The following is a 21046-nucleotide window of genomic DNA, read 5'->3' as shown; positions in this document are numbered from 1 at the left end:
CCCGCCGCGGAGGCCAGCCGAGCACAGGACAGCGGCCCTTGCCTTTACTTGCTCCAAACCAGGGACTTAAAGGCCCACGACAACGGATGGCACCCGCCTGGGCTGGGACATCACGCTGGGGACAGCGCAGCCGGCGCGGCGCTGGCTGCCCCGGAAACGCCGCCGCCGGCAGCCGGCCATCTTCCGCGGGGCGGGGCGGGGCGGGGCGAGCGGCGGCCCGGCGCCCTCCTCCCCACGGGCGCCCCCCTCAGGGCTGGGGAGGGAGGGGAGCCGCCGGGGCAGGAGGAGGGCGGCCCGAGGCCGCGGCGGGAGGAGCGCGGGGGAGGCAGGGCGCAGAGCGCCGGGCGGAGGGGGACGGGGACGGCGCCGGTACCCAGCGGCGCTGACGGCGGGGAGGCAGCACGGCAGGGCAGCCTCAGCCCCTCAGCCAGGCGCGATGGCGAAAGAAGCGAGCGTTTCTACCTCCTTCTTTTTCTGTCCTCCCCCGAGCTGGCCGCAGAGGAGGAGGAGGAGCAGCAGCAGGAGGAGGAGGCAGCTCCCGGCCGGCAGGTGCAGCAGCCACCGCAGTGCCCTGGTACCCAGCGCCATGTTCCCCCCGCCGCCCGGCCGCTGGCCTCCGCCGGCGAGCACCTGCGGCACCGCTGCCCACCTCCTCCCTGCTGATTGGGCGCGGGCTCTGGCCAATCGCATCGCCCCGGGGCGCGGCGGCTCTTGGGAAATGTAGTTCTTCTCCCCCTCGCCTCGCCGCGTGCCTGCTGCGGCGGTTCGACGCCATTTTGGCGGCGGTGCCGGGAGCCCGGCGGCGGGGCGCCTCCGAGGCTCTCGCTGAGGTAGGCCTCGGTGCTAGCCACCTGCCCTGCACGCAGGTGTTGTATGACGGAGGCTTGCTGTCAGCTTTATCAGGGGCATTATGTTGTACAAGGGCTGTGGCTCCAGAAGTAGCGGTCCCGCGAGGGCTGGGGGGTATTTCAGCCCACCTGGCCTTGGGGTGAGCAACTTTACCCGCTGCTCCAAATTCCCTGCCACAGCTACCTGAAGCACAAACTGCAATCGTGAATCAAGACTGTGTAAAAGAAAGAAAACTAAAGACCCTTTTTTTCTACACGTTTGCATGCATACACTTTTCAGGTTTCACTATTCACACAGAAGGCCTTCTTTGCAGAAAGTAATATTAATGTAATGCACTAATACAATTAATTTGAATTTAATTCCCAGAGCATTAACCATGTGGCTTTAATTTGATACTCTCGTTCATGGTACAGTCTTCAAATCAGTGATTGCATATTTTATTCCATGAAAGTACACACTGCAAGGCACAGGCTAGGTAATGTTAAATTAATGAGCGTATACTTAATTTTCTTCTCTTTTCTTCCTAGAATTCCAAGTACTCACCTTATACTACATTAGTTACACACATCTGTGCTGAAGGCTCCGAAGACAGAAGTATTCATTTCTTCAGAGATTTTACTATATCACTCAAAAATTTTAAGAATTTTATAATTAAAACACCATGATAAAATAGAAAGCTGAGGCACTGAGAGAGTATTCAAAAGTATCTGTTTATTTTGGGCAAAGAATTTTTAGATGGTATTTTGATGATAATATCAGATGCTAATTTGATGGTACTGCTGACATCTTAGCACTGAGCATTTAAAATGTTAAATAGGCTGTTGTGTTCCCTTCAGTTATATTTGCAATGTGCCTTTCAGAAGTTACTTATATCCAGTGGAACTGTAGATCATATTCAAATAATCTGCCAGACACTTAAGATTGATCTAAGTGTCTAAGGTCAAGAGAGTTCAGGCCATCTGTTATCCACATCCATCAGATTCTGACTGTCATTGGACAATAATAATCAAAAGTGGTATGCAATCTGGGCCTTGCTTCTCAAGTATTTAGGAAGGTTGGCCCAACGGGCCTTGACTATAGACTTTGAGTGCAGACACCAGGGCTGTCATAAATCTTCAAAAAAGATGACGCCCATATGCCAACTTTTTATTTTTTTTAAATAAATCACAGATCCTGTCACTCCAGATCTCAGTTACCCCAAATTTACACTGTTCAGTAAATAGCTACTCCCCATTTCCAAATGGGGAAGGAATAAGTTCAAAAGAAAGACTGAAAACAGAAGGAAGTGGAGGAGAAGACAGTCACATTAATGAGTGAAGTGAATGTAGGAAGATTAGAGGTGAGAAGCTTTTGTTTTTCCATATGTGTTCCAGTGTTTTGGAGATCCCCTGTCTTCTGGAGCATGTAGACCTATCCTCCCCAATATGAGCTGGGTAAGAAAGGGATGGAGAAATCACTATATCTCATCTTTTCTGTCTTTTTTTGTAAACTAAGGAGGGAGACATCCTATTTCAGTTATGGAACGCTTTGTGCTACCATTAATCTCTGAGGCTCCATTAACCTCAGATAGGTGGGGTGTTTTTTTCAGATAAGAATATGGCTTTTAATTGAACTGGCCCTTTTATCACCTTGAAAACGCCCAGCTGTTTTAAAACATCCACTTAAAAATATACTCACACCTGCTTCCTAGGGTGTGGCTAAAAAGGAACAGCAGGAACAACTTACTGGGAAGGAAGACAGAGCCATATGCTTGAGAAGCCTACACTTCCAAGATAGTTTCTCTTATATTATTTGTATTAGTACAGATGCTTCAACATGACTGTGACAAAAAGTGTCTCAGTATTTCCACTATCAGTACCCCTCTACTATGCTAGCTACTTCTAAGTAATTTCTGTAATTAGCCATATAATAAGCTAAGTGACCTAGTAAACATAGCGTGAACATAGTATTGCAGGCCACCTGTGGTACCTGTCTCCCTGCTTTGCCCCAAAAATGAGGACAAGAATAGTAAGTGATTAGAAAAAGAATAAAATAGGCATTGTTATAGTGGATTACAGAGGTTTCTAACACAGACCTCTGCTCTATAGAGGCAGGATATACCTATCGATCAGAACTGTCTGTTTTTAAAAAGACCTTTTTACCTTCTCTTCATTTAGGAGCTAAGAATTCAATAGAACCTTTGCACTGGATCAAGAGAGGCATATCTTAATTAGTGTGCTAAAAAAATAACATTTCATTAAAAAGTCTCAGGCCACTCTTGTTAAATCCAGAAGGTGATTTCATTGGAACCTTGTTTGGAAACTTGTTGGTCTCCTCCTGAGCCTAATAAACTGTGGACCTTTCACGTTTTCACTGTATGAAAAGAGCATTAAAACTACTGAGAACATGAAAACCACTGGGAGCTCTTCGTTCCCTGAAAGGACTAAGAAATTTCTTTTGTCAAAGAAAGAATGCAACTCTGTCAAAATCCTTACACTTATTTTGAATCAAAAATCTCCATTTTCAGGCACCTGAAGTCCCGACCCCAAGCAGGAAACAGCAATATGGACAGTTTTACATTTTTTCCTCTCAGATTTCTAACCAGAGTTCCACATAAATCAGAACTTTCATACACCTGACTTTTTTCCCAGCTCACGGGATAAAGAAGAGTTCGCACAGCTGATGCAATAACTGGGACATACTATACAACAAGTGACCCAGTGAACCTGCAACTGTAAAGTGTTTTCCTACGTATTTTGGACTCTCAGGCTGTCTGGAGTTTATGCTGATAGAACTAGCCTCATAGGTACTATATACAGGCATAGCTGCTAAGGAAAGCCTAAAGCGAAATAAAAACATCTCTTCCGTCTTTCCTCAAGGAATGACAGAGGAAGGAGTGTAAGCCTGGAAAAGAAGTGCAGTGCTGGAGAAGGGGAGATTAATGGAAAAGATTACATTGCTTTACATTTGTTGTGTTACTGTTCTTGAGAGTTAGCTCTGTTGAGTTAGTTCTGTCATAAAGTTACACAGAGAGTTTGTATTTGTAATAGTGTACATATATCTGGCCCAAATTACTGTGTAAATGTGCCTGGGATGAGTGTCCTGACCTGAGAAAACAGAACATTTTTGGTACTGGGATACAAATGCAAGACACTGGGACAAGGGTGGTACATTTTGCATAAAAGTCTTAAGGTTTAAGAGAGAAAAAAAAGTGACCTATGCATTTCTTGTGAACTTAAACTTTCCTGCAAGATGTGTTAAACAAGAGGGTTTAAAAGCCTTCTGTGAGCTGGAAGAGTATGCTCTTTCTCATTATTACATGAGCCCTCCTAAGAGGTGATACAAAAACCAATGAGCAGAGCTGTGGAAGTTGGCTAGAGTGGTTATCAGAGCAAAAAAAAGCAGCGTGAGGCTCAGATAGCAGAGATGGGATGAGTGCATGAGCAAGCAATGGAGTGAGGGTGCCTAAAACAATAGTAAATGAAAACGGGTAGGGGAGCAAGCAGCTGCCCAATGTGTGGCTCTGGAGCCAAGGAGTGCGGTGAAACTTGGCTACAGAGAGTGAAATGAGGATCAGCTAACATGAACATGACAAACCAACATATCAGATTAGCTCAAATCAGACTTTGCAATCCAGAAACACTTAAAAAACTTTAAAGAGTGAGTGAAGTTTATTGCATGAGGGGAAAACAGTAGCCTAGCAGTTTCCTAGAAGAAAAAAAAATGTGAACTATTTAAAAGCGTTTTAGTAACATTTCAAGAACTATTTAGTCTTATCTTGCATACCTGCTTTGTTAGCTTTTTTTTTCTTGTAATAAGAATATTCTTTGTGTGCTATTTAATTTGTATTCGTGAGTGAGGAAAATCAGCTCTCACAGAACCAGAAAGTTTAAAATAATTATCCAAATGTTTATAGGTGGAACAAGCCAGAGTTTTTTTCGTTTTAAGTAATCCCCTTAAATTTAAACCTGACCTTTGTTACAGCCAATCAAGTCCTGACAGAAGAGTTATATGAGTTAGGCAGCCATATCCAGCTGTATTAAAAAAAAAAAGTTACTACTATGGTTGTCAGGTATCGTCTGCTACTTCTTTGAGTCACCATTAGTTTTATTTAGGGTATTTTTGTTGGATGTATTTTTTTTTATTGGAAAAAATTTCCACAAACCCCCAACATTTTCTGCAGGAGTATGGCATTATATCCTCTGAAACTACACACCCATTCAGCAGTGTGGTTTTGGTTTTTATCAAGCCCATCACTGGAACATTTAGTTACGATAGCAGCCTGGCCCAATGAGAGAAATGTCACATGAGGCTTATGTGCTACGGCTTCATGGAAAAAGGAATTTTATTTGTTAAGTATAATTTAATATTGAACTGACCTGAAATGAAGCAGTTTGGTCATTTTATTAAGCTATGACGAAACATCTTAGTTCTGGGAACGCTTATATTTTTCTTAAAACTAAAGATGCTAAAATATTTTGATGTTTCTTCATTAAAATTTCAAGGATATTAAAAAAAGGTAAATTTCATTGTGATTTGGGATCAAAATAAATAACGTGTCAGAACTTTCTGCAGGAAATTCAGAGTTCTGTTCTAATTCCTGTATCTGAAATTTGTAGAGGTAATAGGCTTGGAAAGTGATTTATATTAGTGTAACCCTGTTCTTTAGGAGGTGGGTGTGGTGTGTAGGTTATGATATAGACAAAGTGTCAAAAGCAGTAGCAAGGGCTACTTCCAAGAGAAAAGATTACAAACTTCTGTACAAACACAGTTTCTTAAGGACAATCTTTTATTGCTTGTCTATGGTCATTTAACAGTCACAGTTCAGAAGTTGCAAACTTTAATGTTGAAAGATGGATTTACTCCTACAATCAAATGAAATGATATCTTCTCTTCTGGCTTTCAGCCGTCAGCCTTCAGAGAGCTCTTTTTCATTCATGCCCCATTGATCTCTCTCTAACCAATGAGCCACATCACATCCAAGTCAGGTCTGAAGGGTGGTGTACTGAGTTATATTTTTCCTTTCTCCTATTAAAGATGAAGCGTGCAAAACAAAACTTAAGAGTTGCTGGGAGATGCTGCCTCCCAGAGAGGCAAGTTGCCATTAATCAATTGCTGTCATTAACAGGACTATTAGCTTTCAGAGATGTGCTTTTCAAGATATTGAGGCTCTTTGAGTTTTGGCATCACACGGATTCTAATACATGCCATTAGGAAAAATCCACTCATGGCGTATGGTTGGCAGTAGTGTAGCAGTTGCTGATTCCTGTTCTGGACTTTGTTTACTCTGAGTAAAGAAGATAAAACTACCTAGCTACCTGTCAGCCATCCAAACTTACCAATTTATGAAGTGAACTATTACATTCCTCTTTTTTGTTTGTTTGGGTTTTTTCACTACACAAAAGAAAATGCCTTCTTAAATTGAAACCACGCTAACAGTTTTTTCATAAATCTTTTCTTCCTGAACAAGGCACTGATCCGTTACTTGGGAATACAGCTATAGTACTTACAACAAAGTATGCTGTGTTCGCTGTTGCACATAATTTATATTGGCATGCTTTATACCCCTTTTGCAATACAAAAGGTAAGTGCTATGAAACCAGATCGACTACAAAACCTCATACCGTCTTCACTTTGGTATTTTTCATTACATTTAATTTTAGTAAACTTCATGTTTATGTGTACAATTCAAGTGATATAAATTTTTCTATAATTGTCCTAGTTCACTGACTAAGATTCCAAGAAATATTATACAAAAAATTACTAGATGGAATTGAACAACAAAATAATTTACACCTACACCAACACACCATACATTTAAATTTATTTTGGTTTGCAAACTTTCCTTTTGCTTTGTTCATAAATTAATTTCATATTGTTATGATGAATGCATTACATGTTATCTTGGATAAACAGACTCACATTCAGAATAGAATAATCCATATATTCAGGAAAACTAAAACAGCTATCTAAGCATAACCAAGAATTTTCTTAGTACATATTATATTTAAAGGTATAAATATATACATAGATGTAAGTGTATATCAGCAATGGGGGTTCTTATATTTGAGAGCAGGACCAAAGCTCAGATTGCATTACTGATTTGTCTAATTTTGCACCCATATTGATAAAACACAAGTAGTTATGGTTAGGGATCCTGACCCTTGTTAACAACTCTCAGGCTGTTACAGTACAACCGTATGATGGGGAAATGGGAGTGTAAGCAACAGGGATGACATTTAGACTTCCTGGGATTGTTGAAACTGTCAGGCACTAAGACACACTGTGCAAGTATCTGTTGGGACCCCAAAAGAAACATTTTATAAAGAAATGGAGGAGGCTGGGAAAAATGTGACAGGCAGGTAAATAACTCATAGTGCTGGTAAGTTAGTACATGCAATAAAAATTTGTAAGCAGACAGAGCTTTTATCTATCGAGAAAGTGTCAATGCAGCATACTTCTCACTTTCTCTGTGCATAAAGACTAAATTAGGAAAAGAATTTATTACTATGGATAAATGTATAATTGGATCTTTGGCTTCATAGTTGTATTTTGAGTGGATTCGGATTTGGATTGGTTTCTTTCTTAGCCTTGTTACAAACCTTGTTTTGGTTTGGTTGTTTAACACGGTTTTGGCTAATGTTATTCTAAAATTTACTTTATCTGTAAGCAGTGGTGTATCATCTATAATATCATAGAAATATTTTTAATCTTGAAGAAAAGTTACAGACATACATCAACAATATCGGATTGTGAAGAACTTGAGTTAGGAAAGTGAAAACCAAAACATTAAGAAAAAGTGTTTCAGTTCCCCCATGAACAACAAAATGATTTGCAAATAATGAATATGTTTTTTAACTACTCTATAATAACTGCAAACTCATACGATTTTCCAGTTAATTTAAAATCTACATTTTATTTTGTCTTTAAGAAGTTTGTATATTCAATAGCTTAAAGAGGTTAGAATGATGGTGAAGCTATATACTTGATTTGTGGGTCACCTGCCCAGTTCTTACTCATGAATATCTGGGCTAAAAAGCTTTTTGAAATTTTCCATTGTTGGCAAATAGTAGCAAAATAAAACTTAAGAACTCTGCCAATGGTCACCTGTAATTCTTAAAAGAGTGTCACCATAACCCATTCTTCTCTCAACAACTATGCTACTTTGTATGAAAAATCAAAGTTTGGCATTTGATTATAAAAAAGAATGTGAAATTGCTCATGCATTTTAATACCTCACTCCAGAATCAACACTGAAGTAAATGTTTGATATGAATCATAGGATATCTGAAGTTGGAAGGGACCCATGAGGATCATTGAGTCCAACTCCTGACTCTACACAGGGCAGCCTAAAGTTAAACCATGTGTCTAAGAGCATTGTCCAAATGATTCTTGAACACTGACGGTCATGAATGAATGTCAAAGTGATCCCTGCCAGGGATATAGAGTGAATACATGTAATCTAATTCTGTTTGAGTTAAATTTTTCTAAACTAATCAAACATACCAGCTATTTTAGATAATTTTTTGCAGGGATCAGATGAATGAATCTTTGAGAGCACTTCTTTTCACTGACAGTATAGGCAGCTTATTTCAGAGTAGACATCAAACTGTTGGTTGGTAGAAGTTGGGACAAATGAACACCATTCGTGGAAATATCTATAAATTTAACACTTTGGGTGAATGAATGGAAAGTGGTCTGCATTTTGAAGTACAGTCACTACAGTTACTTCCCTGAGAACCCTGAATGTCTCATTTCCTAATGGTTGCCTAGAATAGGAGCTTTCTCTTGCCACACAAAGTATGGCTTTTGATTTCTAGAGATACAACGGTAAATATATAGTTGGTATAGAACCTATGAGAGGAAGACAGGAATATATTGAGGGACAGAATGCACAAAAATTTTTAAAATTTATAGTATTGAAAAATTATAGTCCCAGTTTCAATCATTGTCTTGATAACTGTCTTGGTGGATTATAATTTAGGGACATTGTGCAGCATGCCAAGATCACGGGTAATTTTTTACTATGTCTTGAGGATTATCAAAATTAAGGACATGTAAAATACTTACGAGTCTTAGGTATGAATATTTCATTAACAAATTAAAAGAGAGGAGTATGGAAAAAAAATCCCAAGTCAAGCAGCATAGGTGGTTATTTCAGTAACAATCTCTTTTTACATGACTCCCTGTGGAAAGGTTTAAATAAAAATGACAGCTTTGAGAATGCTAGTTATTTCTTCTCCAGGAAAGTTAAGACAGATATACATCATTTCTGCATCAATAATGAGTCTTTTTATTGCACAGAGTAAGGTTTAATCCGTTCCAATAATAATTGTAATAGAGTATCGAAATGCTGTTTTACTTGAAGGTACTAAATATTTCTGTTAAACACCAGTTCAGATTGTGTACTTTTCATGGAAGAACAAATTAATGTTTGATTAGTCAAAAGAATATAATTTAAGGGCTACTGAATTTTATTTTATTGTGGATAGTCAAAACAATTTTTAATCAGTAAAGATGACAAGAATATCAGATGAAACAAAAAATGAGTGTTTAGTGTCTTTAAATAAGCCATTACAGGAGTTAGTCAGCTGCAATAGCAACATTTCAGTTATAAATAATCTCTTAAGGAATGATACTAAGAGAGAATTAATGTGCATTCACCTAAGCATACTATTAGGTGAACGCTGATAGCACACAAAATTTTAATTACCCCTTTTTAGTACTCATCACTTTCAGACTTTTTTGTATGAGTATAAATGGTCCAATTTTCTCTAGAGAGTGTGCAATGAATGAAAATATGGTAAAGGGCCCCAGACTCAGTTTGTGAGAGATGACTAGACCACGGATGGATAGGCAATGTATGAACCTCTTTAAGATCCTAAAAAAAACCCCAAAGTTCTTCAAAGAAGAAGCAGGATTCTGCTCTGTAAGAAACCCCCCTGTGCTGTTTATTGTTTTAACCAAAACAGTAAGTTTAGTTAAAACAGTAAGTTACAGCTTTCAATAGCTCTCCCTATGATCTAGGAAAATCAAATGGTTCTAGCAAGACAAAACCAAAACATGGTAACTTGAGTAAAGTGTCTCTCTCTGGCATAACAAAAATAGGCACGCGTATTGAAGCTTTTTGCATATGACATTTTCAGAGGAAAAGGATTTTCTAAGTTTAACTGTCTTAAATATTTTACTTAATAAAGTAAGCAACAACATAAATATGGAAATTATGATATTCATCAAGCATATGAGGATAATTTTAAACATCTGATATTAAGTGAAGGTAATGGAAACATTTTAACGACCTATAATAATCAGAGTAAAATATTATAATTTTCTTAATGACTTCTTTTGCATCCCTATGGATATTTATTCCTCACAGAAAGCAATTCTAACTTAAAAAGGATAGAAAATGACACTGAATTTCCTAGGCTTCTAACTGTTATTACTTTTAATACTATTGTTCCTGAAAGATCACATATTTCAAACTACTGGTATGTCTCCTACTTTGTATTTAATATGGGAGAGATTTTTGCTGATACCTATTTATTTCCTAAAAAACTCATCAATTCCACTGGAGGCAGGCCTTAGTCACCCTCTTGAAAGTCTTCAGGAGAGATTCTCCAAGTGGGAAGACTAGTAGATGATACTGTTGGGATGGCAGCTCAGTTCACAGGCTATGAATGTCTCCCAGTAGCACTTCATTTTTATCATTCTGAAATCATTTCAGCATTCTTTGAATGCTGCAAGCTATTTAATACTCATACTAAGAAAAAGACTTTTTCTCCACTGAACAAGTCTTTCAAGCTATCACAAGTCAGTCTTCTCCCCTACATATAGATAAACTTTTAACATTTCATTTACGTGTATTTTAAAGCTTACCTATATGGCTGTATTAGAGGGAAGAGAGGAAATACATACTAGAAGCCTTGTGGGCAGTGAGAAGAATCTCCCTTCACTCTGCTTCCCCTGCTAGTCTGTAAAGACATGGGACTGATGGACAACTTTTTCAATACGTCCTTCTGTTTTCCCAATATGGGTTGGGATGATATCTTAAAGAATAAAAATGATAGTACCCTTAAGAACTGCCAGCCTGCATCTTGTGAACTTCATAAGATTAATCAGTACTGCCCTCCCTAACATGAGGACTAATATGCCCCCGTAAGCTGTGTATATTGAGAGCTTCAAGAACCACTATTGCCAGTCATACATCGTCTCTGTCACAGTTAGCTGGTAAAGACCACCTCTCACCTCACCCTTTCTCCATCCAGCTTTAATATAATCTCTGACCTCTTATAGAAACTTGTAAACCATCGATCTCAAACAGCTTATTATAAACATCACACACATATCCTACATAATGATTCAGCTGTTACCTGATGCTATTATGGTAAGACCATTGCCAAAGCAGAGTTCAGATGCTTGCATGATTAAGGAAAGTCTGCCAGATGTAATATTTAATAGGTTCTTAGTTTTGTGAACTTCGTTACAGCTGCTGCCACTAATAGAATCAGCTTCACAACATGGGAGGAAATCCTTGTCCTTTTGAAGCTTCATTCTGCATCCTCTTGCATTTTTTAAAAAATATTTACATTAATTTATTAAACTTGGGTACCATGTTCTAATAACAGTGAATGAAAGCCAAAACATAAGAACAAATTTAGAGAACAGTTACAGGATAGAAAAACAGCAATTACATGTGACCTAGGGGTTATGTTAGTAACTCATATAATATGACCTCTCATTGCAATGCAGTAGCCATGTGCTGGCTTCCATGCGTAAGCAAAGAGATATAAAATTGAATTAGGAGATTATTACTGCTTTTCTATAGCAGCTAGTGAGACCAAAATTGGAACATTATATCTACACTTCATGAAATGCAGTTAAAACCAGAAAAATGTATAAAGGCTAATTATTCACAAGATTAATGTGAGCTCTAGCTTATCTTACAGTAAAGGCTGAGGAAGTTCAAACTATTAAATTCCAAAGAAGAGTACAGCATAACATGATTACAGTCCACAGGTACATGTGTAGAGAAAAGACATCTGACAATAGGTCTTTAACATATATGAAAAAGACATTAACAAGAATCAGTGATTAGAAACTGAAGTTAGATTCATTCAGACAAAGTAAGGTGCAAAATGCCAACAATATGGGCAGCGTGCTGTTTGAAAAGCTTCTCTAGATACTCTCTATCACTTGAAATCAAGACTGAATGCCATTCTTACAGATATATTGTAGTCCAAAGTTATAGCTTGTTTCAGGAGTGACCAAATGAAATCCAGTGGCCTCTCTCAGGTAATTGAAAGCATGTTTATAAGAGTATTCTTTGCACTTAAATCTGTGTGATATTTTAATACAATGGGTTAGCTTGAGTTTTGTTTTGTTTCATTAATGGATATTTTAATTTTTATTTTCAAAGCTCTTAACCTTCAAACACTGAAAAAATCTGCAGGTTTTTAAGAAAGTCAACAGTAAAGAAGCTTAAGAATGTCTTTCTGCTCAAGGGCATTTATGGAAAGTAAAATTACTTGCTTGATTTTATTTGTAAAAACTGTCTGAAATATTATGTCAAAACAAATTATTCTCGACACAAACATAATCAGAAATATGTAAAAATGAATGATTAAACAAGAGATGTTGGTCTTGTTTTGTTTCACTCAGACTTATGTAGTCATAATTTCCTAAAAATTTGCCTCAGTCTGCAAAACTTTTTGCACGTGTTTGTTCACTAGGTACTGCTGACAAGTTTCGTGCCAAGCATTTGAAGTTTATATGTATTGTGGTATAGGTGGAACCCAGAGGACAGAATCTGTGATGAAACAAATTTTATTCAGATGATCTAGAACAAAGAGAACTTCAGGAAGGAACAACTTCTGTTCCTTCATTTTCCAAAACTCAGTCAATAGAAAGACTTGCCATGATTTGGGTGTGATCACCAGCCCTACAGAATCAAGATGCTTAAGTTCTTGAGATCTCTGTTTATGATAAAAATTAGCGCAGACAAAAGTAATGTGTTCCAGACTTACCATTTACACTATGATGATTGTTTAATTGATAGCAATAGATGAAATTACTTGAATGAAACAATTATGCCTGGGAACATGTGCCTGGTACCAAAATAACTATATTCTTTATTTCTGCCTATACATAAATTAGTGTATGATTTGCATAGATTTTTAACATCTAAACAGAGTATACAAAGAAAATGCTAACTGTGCAGAAAAGGTGTGTTGGGATTAAAACTCAAAAAAGACATTATACCTTAAATGTTACTAAGCTTCAAGTCAGCTTTTACATCTAAAGTTTTAGAATTGTACTGAAATTAGTAAAATATAATCAGTATTCTCACAATCTAGTGTCCTCCATCATTCTTTAAAAATTTAATTAAAAGATGGGCAATGAATCTTATGTCAGCAGATGAGTGTATCACCATACGCTGTCAAACAAATTAATCAGCAGATATACAGCACTGCAGAATAGTGTTGCAATAACCTTTTGCTATATAAGCAAGGACTTAGACTTAATTTTTAAACAAACAACTAACTCTTCCTTTCTTGACTGAACTTAAGGTAACTGTCATGTCATGCTTGTGTTATCATTATCATGGCAAATGAAAAAAAATTACACTCTTTACTAAGCGCTTTAATAGGAATCTTATTGAATCATCTCTCCCAATTAGGGGGTATTCAAAAAATATGAAATGCTAGTGCTCTTCAGTTCTGTATTAATACGATGGCTTAGTCACAATTTAGGGTTATATAAGCATGAAAAGGATAGAACCTCTTGAAAAATGAATCGCAGCAGTCTAATTAATCTAATCACCACCAATTATATCCTCCCTCAGTAATATATTTTCCAGTACACATAGAAGTACAAAAAGTGTAATTCATAGATAGTCCAAGAAGCTAATCTGCTCTCTGTGTTACTATACTGTTACTACTTCCAGTATCATGGGGTGTGTTAATATTTATAGACCTTTTTGGTCATTTTTCTTTGAAAAAAAAACATTTATCAGAGCCAAGTCAGCATTGTGTGGTACGAATATATCTACGCTGCAAGTGTAAAACATCTGAATGCTACTTTTGTGTGCACTGGATCTAAGCGCAGTGACACAAGTGGTGTGAGGCCACCTGAGCTCATTTGGCTTTACAGCTGCAAGCTGACAATAGGACTTTCAGACTTTGAGAAAACATCCAGGCACGTGTCCACTTTGCAGTCAATACAACAAAGTGAAAAACAAAACAAAACAAAACAAAACAAAATATAACATGAGCATACTAAATTGATAAATTATGTTCAGGACTTGTGACAGCGAGGGCAAAAGTGAATGTTCGTATGAATGTCTTTGTTGTAGTTGTATGGAAGGAGGCATTTCTTCCCTGTAGATAAGTGTAATGGAAGAAAGGTTTGTTCAGACTGTTACATTCCTTAGAGAACAACAGTGTTTCTGTTAGTATCACTTACCATTTAATTTATGAAGAGTCACAATTCGGGGCTGTTATAAGGCATGACCTCTGCCTCCACCATTGTTATGGCCCTAGCCTGACAAATTGCAGCTTCCAGTTTATATCTGACAGGCCAGCACATACAACTGTGAACCACAGATAAAAACAAACATTCAGGAATTATGATTAGCCATAACAATATATATTAATGAGCTAAATAACCAAGCAAACTGAAGCATCCTGAGGGAAACAAAAGAAGGAAATATAATAAAAAGAAAAAAAAAACTTGCGGCAATCTGACAACACTACCCATTCTGTTATCATTTCATTATAGAATGGGCATCAAAGGGAATGCTGGCTAGCTTTTCAATGTAGTATTCCACCTAGCGCTTGAACATAATAAACTTCATGTTAGGTCATGACCTAAGTTGTTATTGTCTTTGAGTAGTCTGCCAAATATTCTACCAACAGCCTCACTGTTCTGCTGCAGTGGAAGGAGACTTTAGCTAATAGTTTCTCTTGAAAGGTACTTCTCCCTAAATAGTTCTCTGTGATACCAGCTTCCAGTTACTCTTTGGAGCCTTGAGAAGGTGTTAGGGGATATCTGACCTTGTGCTGGGCATGTGAGGATAGACCTGTCCCTTCCTAGGGAATGAAATTCCTGTGCCTCGGCAGCTCCCCTGAGATCACTTACATTATCTGGAATGCTCTGATCTAAAAGCTAAGTAAGTTTATTATAGTAAAAAGCCAAGCTAGTGAAATGAAATATTATATTTGGAAACGGATACAGGAAAGTAAAACAGGTCATACATGATTGGTTTGATTTCTAGTTTCCTCTCTTCAGTTAGCAGACTCTGATGCCAGGCTAATTCCCAAGAAAATTCCTCCAGCCTGTCAGAGCTGGGTTACAATCCCATAGACAGGGCATGCACCCAAGTTTGCCTTCTCAAAGGGATTGATGATTGGGTTGTTACTGTACTCAGTAAGATTTCTATTGCATGTAAAATCATTTAAGGGCTTATGGTAACCTCTAGTCCTGGTGACCAGTCCAACCTCTTCAACCTTATGTCCTGTGCCATGCTGTTCTGCCTGACATGGATTCATATTTATTGCATGAAGATACCTCTGAATGTAAGTTCCAGCTAAGTGGAGTTCACTTAGTCTTAATACGTTTGTTTGCAGTCAGATGTGTCAAAAGAATGAAAATATGCCCTTTTTTGGCAGCCAGTTGGTGGAAGTAATATCTTCTCTGACTGCATTTATTTAAATGTATGTTTTTATTATATGTAGCTTAGAATCATTCATTGCATAAATATACAAAGGAGAATAGTGACTGACTAATAGCTCTTGCTAGAAATTAAATGTGACTAAACAACAATGCTGTGTTAAAAATTGGTAAATGCACAATACAGGCAAAACTGAGAACTATGGAATAAGGGAGATTTCTTACATCTGGTTACAACAGCTTTACAACAGTTTGGTTCTCTGACCATTTTGTGGTCTGTGCTAAACTAGAAATGAAAAGTACAGTACTGAAGGGGTGCTCAAAAAGGACAGAATGGAGCTTAAAAAGTTTCAACAGAACAACAACCAGAATGATCAAAGATATGAAACAACTTCAGTAAAGGGAGCTGGGCTTCTTCACCTGCAGGAGAGAGTCATGGAAAAGGCAAGCAGACAATGACCATCTCTCCTAATACTTAACTGAAATTAGAGTATGGCAATCTGAAAGAGACCAGAAATTTATAGTCCACTTCTGTACTCTTCCCTGGTCATCTACTACTGCTCACTGTTCAAGATAAGATATCAGGCTACATACTCTGAGTACAGCCATTCTTATATTCTATGGACCCATGCTGAATATATCATGACAAAAATGTGTGTAATTTATGTTGTGGAGTAGATGACTGGGAGTTATGTTGCCAGAATTCTCAGAAACAAAATAACCATTTGGAAAAATGTATTTTATCTGGCTTTTAAGATTGATGTAGTCTTTGCGGTGTTCCTAATACAACAGAGCTCCTAGTGTCACAGTCACTGGGGAAGGAAGGATAGGAGATGGAAATTCTGGGCACCTTTGGGCACTCCTCATTTAGCTACACAAGGTAGAGCTGCTTTTGTTTGTAAATGCCTGTTTGCAAACCAAATAATCTGAGTGGGCGACTGCAGTGGTCACATCCCTTTTTCTGGGTGCACAAATGGCTACAATACAATGAAGGCAACAGATCTGTGTCTCCCAAGGATCGCAGGGAAAGGAAGATTCTCACAAGTCCAGCCCTACTTACCTTACAGTTTTGTGTCTAGAATTGCAAAAGTCAGATGGAGGAAGGCCCATAATTTTGCTGCAATCCTTTCACAAGCATTAAACCAAGCTTCTCAAAAATATCATGCTAGAATTAGAGCTGAGAGTCAATTTTAAAAATCATAAACATATGATTTGTTTGTTCCCAGATGAAAAGATAAATCAGAAAAAAATCATAGTTGGCTTGAAAGCCATTTAAACATCAGCTTATATAAAATGTCTTCAATCTGTGTTAAGTTCTATGGGGAGGATCCTTCAGCTAATTATTTAAAAAATACATATCCATACAAACGTAAGTACTTGGAGCAAAGAGATTCAGCTCTGGATTAGGGAATGCAAATCAGCTCCAGGAATACAAGCAGCAAAGCTAACAAGAGATTAGCACAGAAGCTACAAAGCTAACAGGGGATTAACTTTCAGAAGAGCTTACCAGTTTATCATTATGAACAAAAAATATAAAATAAAAAAGGGGATGCGAAAAAAAATAACCATGAAGGAAAATATACAGGGTAAAACTACTAAACTATAGCTGCAGTGAATATATAGCACTGTATTTCTAAGCACAGGCCTGAACATACACGTCACACCAAACCTGCCTTACATCCAACTGGGCGCAAGCCCAAGGTAAAGCAAGATGCTTTAAATTAATTTCAAAGCCTGACCCACATTATTCAGCAGTTGAGCTTCAAGCATGCTTCTGTCCAGAGTTAGATGGAGTCCCACTGTAAATAGGTAAAATGGGTTTGCCTTAGAAATCATAATGACAGTTGGGCACCAAGACAAGAAGTTAGATGGTTTGTACAAATAACAGATCATATAAATAATGTTAAAACAGTGATGTCCTAGGGAACACTAGAAATTATATGAGTGCAATTAAAATTTGTGCTGAAATGTGGAAACTAGCACCCAAAGTTTATATTGTCTGCAGAGCAGTAGAACTGCATTGGTTGTTATTTCACATACACCTTTTAAGTTGTATTTTTATATGTTCATAGTATAATTATATCTCACTTTTTAAAAAAACAAGCTCAATATGCTGAACTATACCATCTATCTGCATGGGAAGTTTGAAAAGACTGAGAAAGCTGAATTCAGTTCAGAGAGGGCCTCACCTTAAATCATTAACGAGGTTTTTCTTGTAAGCTGAATGCTCCAGCTCCAAGTTCTGCTTCAATGGGAAGGAGCATTTGCTTTTCCTTATCTCTGCTCTGTATAGTGGGTAGCAGATACCTTCCTGATAAGAAGCTTGGAACAGATTGTTCTTGTGATTATCAGACATACCCAGCCTAACTCTCATACTCTTACCTGCACTGGTTTTCTTTCAAAATATTGGTTTGACCTGCTTTTTAAAGTTTTAGCTGTCAGTAATTACATACTGGTTTCCATTTGAGAAGTAATAGGAAAGTTACAACACGTAAAGGATCTGAAAGATAACTGCAGTGAACTTTAGGTCCTTTCCCAACAGGCAACAAAACTGCAGTCCCTTAGAAAGTTAAACATTGGAAGGTATAACCTCTGTACACTGGCAAATGAATTAGGAAACCTTCCTTTAGTAAAGCTAGGAGTATAGGTAAAGCATAATTAAAAAAAAATTATTAAAGTCACAATTTCTTACAGCCTGCCATTACCATAGTGGATACATGTAAAACATCATATGTATTCATTTCTGTCCATCTAAAGAAACTATTTTGTCCTTAACTGTATAAGGAGTTAACACACTTACTTGATGTTCATTTTACTCCTAAGGAAAGGCACTTACATTTTTAAACATTTTAAATTTTTAAGTTTCAAGGTCTTCATCCCTGTCTTGTCTTTAGATTGCAGACAATGCAATTTGAGTACCATGCTGTATCACATTCACTAAACTTCAAGTACACATTTCTGATGATCTGGGCTAAACTCACTCAGAAACATTTGCTCTTCACAAATATTTCGATGAATCATACCTGTCACAGATGAATTAGCAGCATCCCAAAAGGATACTTAAGTAAATCTGTGTCTCTGATTCTCGACAGTGCCTTGCAAAGACCTTTAAACCAATGCAAAGGGCAAATTCTTTACCATCCCTATTTAGTAGGCTGTTACATTGCCTTTGGACAGGTGTAAATTAAAATTATCCACACAAATTTACTTGGGATGCTAGATTAATTACATTTTCCAATTTAATTATGCTAACATAATATCTGTGACAGGCATATTGCACATTATTCCACTTTTGGGTCAGTCAGTCTCAAACCATTCATTCTTGAAGCCTCATCATTATTATGCCTGCATTAAACTGAAGAGTGTATTTGTGATGGTGTCACACCTGAATGGTGCAGGTTAAGGAGGACACGATACTGTTTGCCAATCTATCTTCCCTCTGTTGCTATAGATAACTAACCTTCAAGACAGGTGAGGTGTGCCTGCATATTTTACTCAGATTTCTGTGCTTATTAGTACTGAAACACAGAATAATATCTGCAACTTTTGAACTGCAGCGTTACTTTTAAAATTTAAAAATCTAATCTTTAAGTCGAAAGAAATGACGTGGAATTTCCTGTGGAACCCGTAGAAGTAGATGTCCTGTCCTTATGGCAGTTCCCTGAGATGTAAACATCTTAATCTTGTAGGCTTTACTGACACTCTCCCAAGAGTCTGGGAAAACAATTTCAGGCTGATGGCAGTTAAGCCTCCAATACTGAGATCACCTGTTTCTATTTAACTGCAATGTAACTGCTACAGTTATCACCCTCTACCACAACAATCACAGAATATGGTATCAGGCAATAACAGAAAACAGCAGTTACTTCAGAGAAATCTGAAGATTTGGCTTTTTACTTCCCTTAGCATATGCTAAGGGAAGAAGTCAGAGTCTATTTTCAGAGTTTGATGTCTCCTATATGCTTCTGGATAGTCTTGGCTTAAATAAAGCTGTAGGTACTTTGCATGCTATGCTCTGTTGAGTGTTCAAATTCATCTTCCTCCCCCCTTTTTTCCTCCCCCCATGCCCCTCCTGAAAGGTAGAGTCAATAATGCCACCCACTGTATGTTCTGGAAAATCCTTCCACCTACCCAATATTTGTACTGTACTCACATTCCTTCTTTCGTTGTTAAAAAGACGATAAGCCCTTGCTTGGGGTGGATTGCCTTGTAAAGACTCTCTATATAGTTTCTGCTTGAACCTTGGTGTTCAGCTGGGTACCTTGGACTGATTCTCAGGCAAGAAGGAGGGCACATAAGATCTTACTACTTTTGACAAGTTACTTTGATGTATTGCTTACTAACTCTCAGTGACTTACTGCAATACACACAGTTGGATGGCCAGATTCGGAAACAACCTTTAAGAGTGTTGCTCTCATGCTTGTTTGTTTGTGGAACAAAGAAAAAAAAAACACCTTAAAGCCTTTACCAGATTTGAATACTGTAATTTTTTTCTTTACACGGAGAGTAATATTCCTTTAGTCTTAAGTTACTTCCAAGTTAGTTTGAAGTAAAAATTCTGACCATTAAGAAGTCAAATCTATATGCAAGAAGAGAAGAATATGTGTGTGTGTGTTCCTCTCTAGGAGAAACTCGGACAATACTTGTGTCCAAACAAAGTCAACATTTTTAGATGATAAAAATGCTGGATACAAAAAACCCCCACATGATCTCAGTTGACTAGCTATGCATAATGCACTTAGGAATTACTTTTACTATGCTTATTATTTTTTGTTCTTACAGGTGATTAAAGTTGAGCAATTACATGTTGGGATTTTTTTTTACCATAAATGACAATGTATTTTAAGTCATTTGTGGTAGATTGTGATCTGTAGGTGATACTGGCTAAGTTACTTGCAACAAATGTAGCACAATTTCCTAACCCATAGACCTCTGAGATCAGGCTCGCAGTTATTGTAAAACTTCTGCTCTGGGAAGTGTTTTTTTCACTTACTTTTGTTTATTTTTCAACTCCTGATTGATATGTCTAGATTTGCTCTCTGGTTGTTGATTACTTGTTTTCGGAAAGCAAAGTCCACTTAGCTGGCTTAAGAAATTATAAGGGATCAGGAAAATGGCAAACTTTTATGGCCTCTGCAAATATGTTCCTGACCTTTTAGTTAGGTTGCTAATAATGGGTAATGTGGTGGTCACAACTGCTTGAACAGACTTTTTCATTCTAGCAGAATGATGAACACCTATTTTGATTTTTCCCAGTTACTTTTTCTTTTTTCTGTGATGGGTGTTGTATATTGATGACTACCATCACTCCCCAGTAAGGTCAGCCAACTGCAGGGACACTTTGCCCACTCCTTTCTTAAAGGAGGTTGGTTAGTGAAATTTACAGTGAGGATGAATTGCTATTCTGGCTTTCTGTGACACTTCGAATTGCGAATAGAGTGACACACTACGACACCTAGTGTAACTTTACTATCAACAACTACGCAACACCCAGATTAACTCCATGTCGATTACCAACATGTAAAAGAAATCTTCAGGGTTTTTGAATTAC

General features: G+C 37.8%; 1 protein-coding gene and 1 long non-coding RNA gene across 3 annotated transcripts in view; both read right to left on the bottom strand.

Annotated features, from left to right (window-relative positions):
- Positions 1-638, bottom strand: part of TUSC3 (tumor suppressor candidate 3) — a 135116-nt gene extending 134478 nt beyond the window's left edge. For both annotated transcript variants that reach the window (XM_087736359.1, XM_087736360.1), the window contains exon 1: positions 463-638. In XM_087736359.1, coding sequence (XP_087592485.1) covers positions 463-588 — 126 coding nt within the window. In that variant the 5' untranslated portion in view covers positions 589-638. The remainder of the gene's footprint in view (positions 1-462) is intronic.
- Positions 639-5605: 4967 nt separating this feature from the next.
- LOC148051404 (uncharacterized) overlaps positions 5606-21046 on the bottom strand; it is a 28497-nt gene continuing 13056 nt past the window's right edge. Inside the window, exons 3-4 of the long non-coding RNA XR_015699507.1 lie at positions 14290-14416; positions 5606-5856 (exon numbers count right to left, since the gene is read on the bottom strand). This is a non-coding gene — a long non-coding RNA (uncharacterized LOC148051404). The remainder of the gene's footprint in view (positions 5857-14289; positions 14417-21046) is intronic.

Source organism: Nipponia nippon, unplaced genomic scaffold (genome assembly GCF_047370975.1).
Source record: "Nipponia nippon isolate SJK-2023a ecotype South Korea unplaced genomic scaffold, ASM4737097v1 scaffold_6, whole genome shotgun sequence".
In the NCBI taxonomy this organism is placed as follows: domain Eukaryota; kingdom Metazoa; phylum Chordata; class Aves; order Pelecaniformes; family Threskiornithidae; genus Nipponia; species Nipponia nippon.
Note: the sequence above shows the minus strand (reverse complement) of the source record. Positions and strands in the feature narration are given on the sequence as shown.